The sequence below is a fragment of the Eurypyga helias genome, unplaced genomic scaffold (genome assembly GCF_000690775.1).
Source record: "Eurypyga helias isolate BGI_N326 unplaced genomic scaffold, ASM69077v1 Scaffold16465, whole genome shotgun sequence".
Lineage (NCBI taxonomy): Eukaryota > Metazoa > Chordata > Aves > Eurypygiformes > Eurypygidae > Eurypyga > Eurypyga helias.
Window position 1 is genome coordinate 1 of NW_010249644.1, and position 13,051 is coordinate 13,051.

The following is a 13,051-nucleotide window of genomic DNA, read 5'->3' on the forward strand; positions in this document are numbered from 1 at the left end:
TCCCACCCAAACCATTCCCAGATTCCTCACGGTAGCTCCTGTGCACAAGCTCTGGAGTGAATACACAATACAGGCTATTGCCGAAAGGTTCAGCCTAAAGGCTGCTGGAGTCACGATCCTTAATACACCGGGCACAAAGACAGGTTCAAAATTAGTCCCTTGCACCATAAAGCAGCATCTTCATTTAACCAGAGACACAGAACAGCACCTGACTGAAAAACAAAAAATTAAAAGAAGGCATAACTTGAGCAGAGAACATGCTTTATTGAGAAGTGGATACAAGAATAGCACATTCTACCACATCATGGGAACAGGGTTTAGCTTCTGCACAAGAACGGCCTTCTTCCCTACTCCACAAGAGATCTACTTGGCTGGATAGTTTCATGAGTATCTGTAGTTAGTTACAATACAGGAGCAAAGGGCACGAGACAGCAAAATTCAGTAATGCCCACAAGGTATACAACATGTACTGATGACCTCTTTTCTTTTTTTAAGGAGGCAGAGAAAGGCAGACAACCATCAGAAGAGCAATAGAGAACTTTTCCACGTTAGGATGGGTCAGTGGTTAACAGGAGACGGCTCCTACCTACTGGTACACTGCAAGTGCTTCACTTCAGACACCATTCAACAAGGAAGCACTGGAAGGTTTAAATGAAATCGGCACTATGTGATGCTGCCATCGTCTACCCCAAGACTGTCTCCCCCGTTAGTCACACTGGAGCCATATAGGAAACCTGTGGCACAAGGACAGTGGTTATACCTGAAAGCTATTGTACAATAGTTTCTTCCGGTGGTGCTGATGGGAGAGAGGAAGTGAAAGCTTTTCTGTTTTACCAAGACAAACAAGAATGCACTGTCAGAGAAGCAAACCATCCACACAGCTAACTGGAGCTGCCAGCGACGCACGGAACGTACACTGCAGGTGATCCAACAACTGACAATATTTGCATCGTGGAGTTTCTGTGGCTGCTTGGACAAGGCTAGCAAAAATCTGCCTAAAGTTTATTTCTTCAACCTAGAGGAAAAAAAAAAAATAATCCTTTCCAATACAAAGAGACCTAGAGCTCAAGAAAGACTGCTCTGGGAAAAATATCTCCTGTGAAATACACTGAACAAGCTGTTTCTGTGTAAAGGAACTCACGAACTCCAAGAGAGAAACCAGGAAAACCCAGTAACTTATCATCAAAGAGGTCCCTCCAGCAGACACGGTACTGTGGTGGCTCCTGGAGCATATACCAAGAGCAGCTCTACAACATCTGAGACCACGATGTTCTCACACACTCAGCCTCACCCCTCCGGGGCAGCACCAACAATCACACTGCCCAGCTACAAGACACTCCAGCTTCCGGCTGTACAACATCAGCTGTGTGAAGACCTGCTGCAGTACACGGGAAACACTGCTGAGAGGGGTGGCATGTCACCTTACTAAAACTATTCGGTACATGGAATTGGAACAGCCCATCAGGCAGGACTAGTTAAAAATGCTGACATCAGTGTAACTGCAGCTTGTTGGAAAACCAGACTTTCCCCAAACAAGCATTACCCGACCTTGTTCAAAAGCCACAGAAGCGATCTCCGTTACTTAGAACGCAAGGAACCTGAAGGAAGAAACAACCAGATTATAGACACAACACAACCTCATCAGAGTAAGAACAGGAGGGTAAGACCAGTGACTGGACAGGTACAGTACCAGATATCAGAACTCCTTGGGCCAGTGCTGCTAGGAGCTTCGTTTGGGTCCTATACAGATCCAATCCTTGCAACCTCATTGAGGCCGAAACATAAAGTTCCTCAGAACCAGCGTCTGCGGTGTGCACAAAAGATCTGGGCCAGAACAGTACCAAGGGGAACTGATCTTTCGAGGGGGTACTGTACCAGCCAATCACAACAGCAACAGATACAACAGAGATCCCTAGGGTACTTCCTACTGCTGGGGTGCACTGGCTTCAGGAGTGATAGACAGTTAAGTTCCCTTAGGAGGGGTCCATTTCAAACAGCTGGGATCCATTATCTTGTTGCTGTTGGATCTTTTTGCCTCTTTGGCTATCCATTCATCAATCAGATCCTAAGGAAGAGAGCATTAAAGGGCAGGTTAAAACAAACGACCCCTGATGGAGAATTATCCACGGTACAACACCACACATCTAAGCCCGCAGATCTGAAGGCGACGAGTCTACTAACTGCTCCGCGTGACAGAAAGAACATTTCCTCCACAGTGCTTTCTGGAAGCTTTCAGTCACACCAATAAGGCTACTTTTAGCTACAAAGTGAAGTCCTGAGGAAGGGCAAACAGAAGAGAAGCGGTCACATTTGGGGATTTATAAATCACTTGTCTTAGTGGGTACAAACAGGACTCGTTCAGGACTCCATTAATTCCTTTCTAAGCATCCGTGTGCCCAATAAAGGGCAGGCACAATGAGGAGCACGATGGGAATGGCAATCCATTGCTCCCCTCAAAAGCCGCTTATGATGAGCGACGTTGTTCCGTGCAGCAGAAAAGGAAGGTCACTACAGCGTATTCCTACGCTGAAGAAGCAGGGTGGGTGCTCACATCCTGTTTTATCCGTTACTGCATTTGGAAATCACAGCGCTCCCTCACCAGAAGCAAGAGGCTGGAAAAGCCAGCACGATGCAAAGGAAATAGTGATTTCACCAAGTTCATATGAATTTAAACGCTAAATAGAAGGAAACAAAAATGCAGCAACAGCCCCCCCCAACCTTACCTGTCTTTTTAGGACCAGGTGTTTTCCCTTCCAGTACTTGAGCATCTGAAGGGCCTGCAACGTGCTGACGATGTCGACAGGGTTTACTGCAGTCTCCTGGCTGATTTCTGCAAACCGGAATCAGTTTATGTTAAAAAAGAAACAAATTCCTCCGCGACAGCCTGTAATTGTTAGTTCTCAACTACAAGTTTTACGCAACTCCTTTTGAAGTGACAGACACAAAACGCCTAAGGAGGACCACACAGTATGACTGAGCAACCTGGTCTAGTGGAAGGTGTCCCTGCCCATGGCAGAGAGGTTGGAACTGGATGGGCTTTAAGGTCCCTTCCAACCCAAACTGTTCTATGATTCTGTGACTGTTGCTGTCCGACCTGTACCCCAGTTATCTGTAGTGCTGCTACTCAGCGTGCTTTTGCCTCTTTCACTCTGGAGGACAGTGATTGCAGATAGCCTGAAGAGCCAAAGGCTAAGGCTGCAAGCCATGCAGAGCTGTACAGAACAGCCCAGCTCACCCAAGAACTGAAAGCCAGCCTAGACACCACAAGGGTTTAGTGATACTAAGGTTAGGGCCCAAGTTCATGAAGTGTAATCCTCTGAAAGAAGACCTAGCCGCTGCTTCAGAACTACCTCGGTATCTCTCTGAAATGCTGCGTGCTCCTAGGTGCCACAAACACAGAAATGCTATCAAGAAGTCCAAAGAGTCTTAGCATTTTTCCAAGGCATTTGAAAACCTCTCAGTGGAGCTGTTTCTCTTTTTAAAATTAACATTCTAATCTACAGATGGATAAAAGTGCTTTGGTGAATCTTTCAAAAAAGTGTGTTTTTAAGAGAAGCAGCCAGTACATACTTTCAAAACTCTGCAAGCTGGCTTATCTTTAACAGTGTCAGGACTGGAAAGGAGCCATAGGAATATTCCCCTGCGCTGCTCCACAAACATCCATAGGAATGATCAGGCATGACCTGCCTCATATTTGAGGAAAATGAGTGAGCGAGATGCACAGGTATGTTCCTGAACCAGTGCACTACGAGCTTACTTAGCTCGAAAACATACCTTTTATAGAGATTTCTTTTCCTTGGAAATTATGCAGGTAACGAAGCAGAACCTCCTTCCAGTAACTACGGTAGCTGATGAGACCTAAGTCAGACAGAGGACGTTCCGGAGAGCCAACTTTTTCTTCTACTTTGGAAAGCAAATAGCCTGTAAAGGAAAGCAAACCTATTTATCCTTCCTGAACTACCCTCTCCTGACTGTCACCCTCTTCAGCACACACAGAAATCGGCTATAATGAAAGCTGCTCAACCACCACCAAAGATACGTTGGGTTTCTTGGGGAACCTGTCACGTTGGACAGAATATTTTGAGAATTTCTCTACTTACTGAAGTCAATGAGCATTTTGCCGTAACCCTGCCTCATATACTGAGGCATCGTCAGGATACAAGAAACATTGTAGTTGAGGAAAGAGTTCTTCTCCTAAAAACAAGGAGAGAGAGGATAGATGAACAGGTCTAGATCTGTACAAACAATGGGTATATCATAATCCCAACAGACTGAACAAGCCTGTGCAACTGATACAATACAAGGTGGAAGGAGCAGCAGCAGAAAAACCTGCCTAACAACAAGTAACACGATCATCCTTCAGCTACCAACCTGGCTTAGTGTCTTTATTAGCCACTAAATTGGATGTTTGTGCACAGTTTTAAGCCTGGGAAGCCTTAAATTCTACCTGAGAAGGAGTCAGTAACACTCTCACTACCGCCTCTGTCACCTACCAGCTTCATATGCAACGAGAAAGTGACACAACAGCAGCATTAGAAGGACATGGTATATACTGAAATATTCAGACAGTGAGGGTCACACGTGCTTATCCTCAGAGCAATGCAGAATCTTCCTTAGCATGTTGTTTTTTTAGAAATTTAATCTGTTCTGACTCAGGTGATTCAAGGAATATAGTTTCCTGCACTTTATTTGGGAGAATATTCTCTTACCTATAGGATTTCACTGACTGAAAGATCTAAACTGGTAACTGTATGGCATGAGATGACCATGTCCGGAAGGGTCATCACTTCGGTCCTCAAGAACGACCAGGAAATGTATTTCACCAACGTGCAGCAGAGGTTAAGCAAACAAAGTGGGTGGTTTTTAGGCAGGCAACACATCTGAGCCAACAGCTGAGAAAACTGGCTCCTGTTCTAAGCTTGGCCAGCCACTACACTTGTGGGATCTCTTAGTTATTGAGTTATACCTCAGCTTCTCCACCCAAGGATTTTTATTGCTTCAGGTACTTTATTAAAAAACAAAACAACACCTAAACAACCGAACACGGTGACTGATACTTGTTTTAATGTATTTTTCTCTACATTTATTTACATCTGGATGAGGCTTGGAGCAACCTTGTCTAGTGGAAGGTATCCCTGCCCATGGCAGGGGGTTGGAACTACATGATCTTTAAAGCCCCTTCCCACCCAAACCCTTCTGTGATTCTACGATTTTCTTTACCATTACTTTTGCCTAGATTTAAGACACCATTATGCTTCCAAGTTCATTAGAGCTGATCTGGTTTTTGCTAGTAATGAGAAAAGGTGCCAGGGCAAAGCACCTGCAATCCCTGCAGCAAACAACTGCAAGCGAAGCAAAGAACAAATCATGCAGATCAGACTTGAAAGTTTAAAAGCAACAAATCCTGAGACTGCAAAAACTCAAAGAGGGGATTCAGTACTGATAATTGTTGTCCTAAATCTCATTCTAGTGAGGTGGTAACACGTATGTGTGTGTTTTCGACTAACCTTGGAGAAATACCCTATCAGGTGACAGCCAGTGTTGTCAGCTTCTGTCATGACATAGAAGAGGAAGGGTTCAACATCGTAATACAGTGTTTTGTGATCCAAGAAAAGTTTTGCCAGCAGACACAGGTTTTGACAGTAGATCTAGAAGCAAAAGAAGAATAGGATACACCCGTTTGTTACGGTGGAACAACCCAAGAGCGGCGAAAAGCAGGCACACACGGGTAATGACAAGAAAATTCTGAGTCATCTGCAAAATGATGTAGTCTTTCAAACAGAGCAGCTGAGCCAGGAAACAATTCCATTTGTGATGCAACTTGATAAGCTCATCTTCCTAAGGGCGGGAATTGACGGCTGCGATATCAATCTCTGAACGCCCAAAACATCACATCCTGAGCAAAGGGGAGCAGAGGGTTGGATCTGTGTTTGCTTGACCGCATTGTACTAACCACACACTACAGGGTTAGCTCTGGTAACTAGACAAGCCGCCTCCCAACATCCGGCAGTGCCGAATTTAGCTTTTGAATTTGTTTCTTTCAAGACCAGACACGGATAGAGACAGGGCACAAGCCTGGGGCTACTATCTGGCTCTGAATCTGCAGTTGCAGATCCAGGTTTTGCCCTTCAGGTCAGAGTTCTGGAACAGCAGTCTGCTTCCCACTCCAACCCCAATTTGACTGACCGCTGACAGCGAATGGGAGACGGGCAATCCACGGCCAAGCACAGAAATCTCCCCACTAGCTTTCAGAAGGGATCTAGGGGATCTAGACACACGTCGCCACACACAGTAAGAGACACCAGATGGAGCTGCTGGAGCACAACGGGGCTGAGGAATAGCCACAAATAAAACGCAGACAGAACCACTGCCAGAACAGGCAGATCAGACACTGGTAGCCTTTCTGCAGTTAGAGGGAGAAAGGGCTATTTGCATCCTGTTTCTCCTCAGGAAAGGCAAATGTGCCCGGCATGTCCAAAAGAGACTCCACACTCAAGACCAGCCTAACCATCGCAGTTAGTTACCTTGTTCTTTTTCCCATCCACCTCAAACACGGAAATGGAGCCTTTGCGGTAGATTTCGTCACCTGGTGGATGTTTCCAAACACATTTTGCCTGTGACAAGAAAACAAAGTTAGGGTGACATTACTGTTTTAAAAGCGGAAAAGGTTACAACAGCTACTGGAAATACCAGGAAACACGCAGCCTTCTCACATCCTAAAGCAAGCAACCAAGGTAACAACAGCCTTGTTTTAAAACAAGGTTTACATGTTGACATCAGATTTAAAGCTCAAGGAATCAGCTCTGCTCTAGCCCTTACCATGTGTCTGCGCAGTATTGTCTGGCTCTTCATATACTTGAGACAGAACTCGCACATGTAGAGACGTCCCAGACGAGCATACTCCTCTGGGTAGGGAGAATGATACCAGGTATCCAGCTCGTAACGACCAAAAGCGATTGTTTTAATCATATTGCTGCCTTCTGTGATCTGGCCCTGGAGCCGCAACTTTTCCTATGAATGAAAAAATGATTATTTAAAAAAATAAAAGTAGGCAGAGGAAGAGGGCCCTGGTTATTTCCCTCAAGGAAATTATTTACTTCAGTCTTCCAAATTCATCTTTCCATGTGACCATATTTAATGACCCCTCCCCCTACCTCTCCTCAAGCAAACCTGGTCTGAGCCCTGTACAGTCTGAGCAGTACAGTTACTGGCTGTTCCTTTCATTGGGAATTGTCTTGTGAATCAGCACTTACCAGCATGCTAACACTAGGATCATTCTCTTTCCTGTCACGAAAGCCAAACAGGACCCTTGCACTTCATGCTTCTTTGCTAATCTGCAGGGAGAGGATACAGCCTATCGCTGAGCCTCGGATGCAGTTGCCACTGGTGACCATAAAAGTATCTTTTTGCTCATCTTTGGAGATGGAAGGTGGCTTTGGAAAGCACCGACAGAAGTGTTGTGGTTTAGCCCCAGCCAGTAACTAAGCACCGCACAGCCGCCCACTCACCTCCCACCTTCCCCAGTGAGGATCAGGACAAGGGCAGTATGAGAAACTGAGGAAGGCCTTAGTTTAATATAAACACTGCTTGACTACCACTAAAAACATCAGTGTGTTATCAACACGCTTCTCAGCACAAATTCCAACCAGCCTCGCACTAAAAACATCAGTGTTATCAACATTCTTCTCAACACAAAGCCAAAACACAGCCTCATACAAGCTCCCGTGAAAAAAATAACTGTCCCGGCCAAAACCAGCACCAGAAGCCTCAGCAATATGAGGGTTTGAACTCCCTTCCAGTCACCAGCCACTGCCACGATGACATCTGTCTTTTTGTCATCACTCCTAGGCCATTCTTTCAGCAGGGGCAGCTGTCTATTCTCACTGAAAACACCTATTACGTGGGACTCTTACCAATTACTCCTCTTGCACTGCAAGAATCCTGGCACTGCAGCACTCCCAACTGCATACGCTTAGCTCCAGCTGTACTCTCAGCAAACCCTCTGAATAACCAGCACTTTAACATTATCCCTAGTGTAGCTTTGCTGATTTGGCCGGGCCCTAGCTGCTTTTCTTCCCAACTCTGACTATCTGCACAGCATGCATTCATGTTTCTAACAGACATCTGCTAGGAAATAGGAGTCAGAAATCTCACCAGGTCCTCAGATGCCCGTGCTTGCGCTCTTCGGAAAAGCTCGAGGTCATACTCACTCGTCAGGTTTTCAAGCAGAGGTTCCCTGGTATTGCCGTAGGTTTGCCTGTGCTCCTGCAATAAAAGCAGAGGAGATTGGCTGCCATGCTGTTACTAAGCTGTTGGATCTTGCAGCTTTTCCAGCTGAGAACACTGCAGGACGACCGAGAAAGCCAAACTCCTGCTTAGTGGTCTCACTCCAGACAGGAGAGAATGAATGAAGTTACTGCTTTTACCATGTATTTTTCTTTTTGCTCCTTGCTTAGTCCAGAGTTCCTCTTCTTCCTGAGCTCAGCCACTTTCTCTTTGTATCGCAGTTGTCTCTCTGTTGGTGCCTGAAAGAAACCAGAGGTGGAAACCTTCTCTCGGCTTCATCCACTAATTCTCTTCACCTTCCCACCCCTAAAGGACCTCTGTTCTGACTGATGTTTTATGAGGTTTGTTGCCTCTGAACCAAATCCTGTGCTAATAAGAGGGCACTGCAGGTACAGCACAGGTATTTAAAATAGGAAATGCTTCTTCCTACCACAGCTTGCCTTTGCCACCGCACCTCAGTGCCACGAGACAGGGTGCACTCCTTACGCGCTGCTTAATCATGGGGAAAAGCTCAGAGCTGACTCATTAATTCATCTTGACTCAAGTCCAAAACTCAGGAACTGAAAAATTTAATTCCCCTGGTTTTATCCTTTTTTATTTAGTCAGAGTAAAATTGGAGTTTAGAGTTCTGCAGGAATTCACTTGTCCTGTACATGAAAGCACACAGAAAAGATCATCCTGAGAACAGCTCCAGCCTCCTTTGTATTCCTGGCCAATGCCACCTCTCTGCCCTCACTAGCTGCCCGGGTCTCTCATTTAAGGGATACAACAAACTGCCCATGCTGGAACAAATTGCAGGTGACAAATGGGGAGCATCAGGACTCAGCACAATCGCTCATCCAAGAAGCGGAGAAGGGAGATCAAGTTAAAACCGTTGTTGCTGGAAAGGACAAGCTGAGGTTTTCCCACTTCTCACAGAGCAGCCTCTCCATTACATGCAGACTGCCTACCTGGTGTCTGGTGGCATGCCTGTTGTTGTCATCCTGCCGATGGGCCAGCATTCGCTCCTCAATCTGCTTATCCCGGCTCTGTGCTCGCACCTGGAAGCCAAAACTCACCTGTCAATGCTACTCTCAAAGCCTTAACCCTTGCCATTTCTCCTTTAGGTGAACTTTACAGCTGATTTGACACACAAACACTGTTGTCTTACAGCTAAAGACAAAGCTGAAATACATTAACCCTATTTTCTGTTCACAAATGACAACTCTTGCCATTTTGTTCCAAAAAATACATAGGGAAGATGAAACAGAAAACTCATTTACCTTGCACTCATCTGCTGAGAGATTATGGTATAGCGGACATCCCGATATGGAGAAGTGTCGCTCATGTTTTCCAGTTAGGTGTCCTGCAAAGGACAGGGCAGGGGGGAAGGGAGAAAAACAAAACAACTTTCACCATATGATCATAAAGAGGTTAAAATAGCAGCCCAGATTGGCAGATACCTCACAGCAGCTTCTCAAGGAGCACACTCAGTTTATAACCAGTGTAATAGGCAGAGCACACTTCGTGGCTCATGGCGTCAGCTTTAGGAACAAAGAAGGAAAACCTTTCCATGCTAACTCAAAAGCTGCACTCCATGCAAGCAGCCCGGTACATCAGAAGTCTGCTATCAGTCATTTCTGAAAACCTGCTTCTAGCAGAGACCACACTCTGCAAGACTGCATTTTCCTCCCACGCCTGTGCCCACACTCCTAACTTGTTCTTTATCCTATCATCCTCCAAAAACACCTCCAGTAAGAATACACCTGCAGGTACGCTCGATACTCCTTCTCCACACCCACTTCTGATCCTAATTAAGTGCATACTGTTCGGATGTATAACTCCACTGAACGAGCCTTTGAATATCACAGCAGGAAGGCAAAAAACAAGAGATTAATCCTGGAGCTGAAATTACCTAAAGAGTTACAACCAGGAGTGGGACATTTCATGTTGAAATTGTAGCTTTCATGGAAGCGGCGGCGCTTAGGGCGGTGAGACAGGTCACTTCCAGAATCCTTCATGGACATGTCCTTGGCAATGCTCTCATCATGGGATACATTTGGACTGGAGATATCAATATCAGACTCTGAGGAAGGGGCATTCCCGGTGGGGGTACGAGGTGGAGACTCATCGTGATCCGCTGCATTTTTAGTGTCTGAATAAGGATCAAGATGTTACAAATCTGCCTGAAAGAAAGCTTTCAAAAACATACGTAAAGCAACTCTGGACAGCTGTCTCAAACTCTCTATCTTCAGGATATTATACCGTGCTCTCAGAGAATGGAGTCATATACTCTTCCCAACAGTGTTTTGCAAACTTTCGACACCTCACGTACCTCTGTCAGAAAAGTCAACCACTTGCTCAGTCTCTGACCCAGAGGAGCGAGTCTGCCGGAGCGGGTATTTCTTTGGAGTCACAGGAGCAGGCTGCTGCTGGCTGCGGGTTACCCTCCTCGTAGAATAGACAGGCTCTTCTGCTCCAAACGATGGCGGATTACGAACTGGACTGGAATCTAGTTCCATAGAAACACCATAATTACACCCACAGTAACCACTATAAGCCAGACTTGCCTCACACGCGCTCTGAAGTCTGTAGTAGCCACATCTGAGAGCTGGGTATCACCACAGCGTTCTGTCCTACCGCTCACCGCTGCGCGTCATCACAAAGGTACGCTCCAGTCTTCCCAGCTTAAATCCTCTGACACTTGCACCGACACTGAGAAATCTGGAATTAGATCAGCTTTCTCTGGACTTAATTACAAACCAGCTCCCAAAAGCTGAAGAACCGTTAGTTTAGATGAGAACTGCCAGTGTTTAGATATCCCTTGGGAATAGTGAGACTGCCTCTGGGGTGGAGCTGTATTTGGGACCCTGCGCACGGTTTTGAGACCCTGTGTTGCTCATAAGATTACAAAACAGTTATTTTGCATGAAAATAACGCGTTCGTCACCTAGGAATATCGCAGGCATCCCATACACACCCAAACCACCTTTCCTCTTCTTTTTAAGACCTAATTACCAGATGATCTTGCAGGTGTATTTCTTACCTGCAATAGAACCTGTCGCAAAACAGGTTCTTGATCACAGTGTATCCATGGAGCAACGGGAAGAAGTTATTACCTACTGTCAGCTCTTCCCCCTGATGCCAGCTGATTAACTAACAACCAAGAAATGACTACACTAACACTAAAAATGAGGAGGTGGACACATTCAGCGTTTCCTCTCACAATCTGGCTGCCAAAGCAGCATACAAAGTAACTGGCAATATGCTGATTACATTTACTGCAGAGTAGGGTCAGCATCAGCAAGTCATGAAAATACATCTTCCCTTGCAGTACAGAAAACCCCAAACAAAGCAAGTAAACAAAACCAGCTTTCACTCTCAAACTCTCTCTCTAACTTGGCTTCAGTACCAATGTAACTCACTAGCTGGAAAGCAAATTTGTAGAGTTTGTGGAAAAGTCAGGCAAAGCTAGCAGCAGAATCACGGGGTTTGGTTCCCACTTCCTTCAACAAGTGGACAGCTTTACTTTTTGAACAGAGGATACTCGAGTTTTGACTACAACCACCACTGTAATCTTTATAGTCCCTCATTTGTGCAATATGCACTTACAAAGACTGCTTTTTGCTGTGGTATGTTAACAGCCAATGAAAAAAGCGATATATTTTTATTTAGGTATAAACTCCATGCATTTAAGTTCTATAGGTCAGGAATACGGAGTACATTGAGCCTCTTGTGGCTTAAGGGGCTGCTTTTCTTTACCTTGTTTAAGAAAATAAAGCATTTACCTTGAGAGCTTTGACTGAGTCTGGCTGAGGAACGGGTCACACGGGCAGATCGGCGTGACGTGCCATCACTTTCTGAGCTGTCTGTATGCTCAGGATCAGTAGAGAAATCAGAGTCTTCTGTTCCATCTGAGCTACTGCCTGCATTCCTCTGCAACACCACAGACCCAGACATCAGCAGAGGAGCACTTAAACTTCTATATTGTATTTATACTACTAAATCTAAAAAAAAAAACCACTCTGGAAAAAATATTTCCGTTTAATAAACATGCAGTGTCAGACAGTGCCTTCAGTAAAAAAATTCTGCAAACTGATCTGCTAAGAAAAATCACAGTAGCACCCGATTTTATTTAAAACAAAAGGTAAATGAAGGTTCAAGGTTGGAAGGATACAGAACCATGGACTGGTTTGGGTGGGAAGGGACCTTAAAGGTCATCCAGTTCAACCCCCTTGCCACGGGCAGGGACACCTTCCAGCAGACCAGGTTGCTCCAAGCCTCATCCAGCCTGGCATTGGACACTCCCAGGGATGGGGCATCCACAGCTTCTCTGGGCAACCTGTCCCAGTGCTCCCCACCCTCCCCGGGAAGAATTTCTTCCTGATATCTAAATCTCCCCACTTTCAGTTTAAACCCACTACCCCTTGTCCTATCACTATGCTCTGCGCTGACCATTCTCGCTTCACCCTGCCAAACCAACAGCGCTCCCGTACCATCTGCCTGTTTAAAACAGCAGAGGCAGCCCCGCAGAGCACAAGACACCACAGGGAAGAAAACAGATGGGCTCCAGCAGCGGCCAAACCGACTCTTCACCACACGGGAGTTCAGGGCGGTGTCAGGGCTCCCATGGAAGAGGCTGGGCCAAGAGAGGCTGCGAATGCAGCTGTATGCCCCTCATCTTGGGCCCTGCAGCAGGCGGTGGACTGGGCGGCTCTGAGGGAAGAAGGCCTCAGGCGGTGGCGAGCAGCCACCAGGCCTCCAAAGACCTCGCGGCAGCCCTAACT

At 46.0% G+C, this 13,051-nt stretch overlaps 1 protein-coding gene across 1 annotated transcript; it reads right to left on the bottom strand.

Moving 5' to 3' along the window:
- Positions 1 to 244: 244 nt before the first annotated feature.
- On the bottom strand, positions 245 to 12,224 carry KAT7 (K(lysine) acetyltransferase 7). The gene is made up of 14 exons (XM_010151445.1): positions 12,053 to 12,224; positions 10,601 to 10,777; positions 10,181 to 10,420; positions 9,549 to 9,631; positions 9,237 to 9,326; positions 8,427 to 8,525; positions 8,155 to 8,265; positions 6,820 to 7,011; positions 6,525 to 6,614; positions 5,508 to 5,648; positions 4,101 to 4,194; positions 3,775 to 3,921; positions 2,724 to 2,830; positions 245 to 2,065 (listed from the first exon to the last, which is right to left on the bottom strand). The coding sequence occupies exons 1-14, from the start codon at positions 12,222 to 12,224 to the stop codon at positions 1,964 to 1,966; spliced, it is 1,845 nt and encodes a 614-aa protein (XP_010149747.1). The 3' UTR covers positions 245 to 1,963.
- Between the last annotated feature and the right edge of the window lie 827 nt (positions 12,225 to 13,051).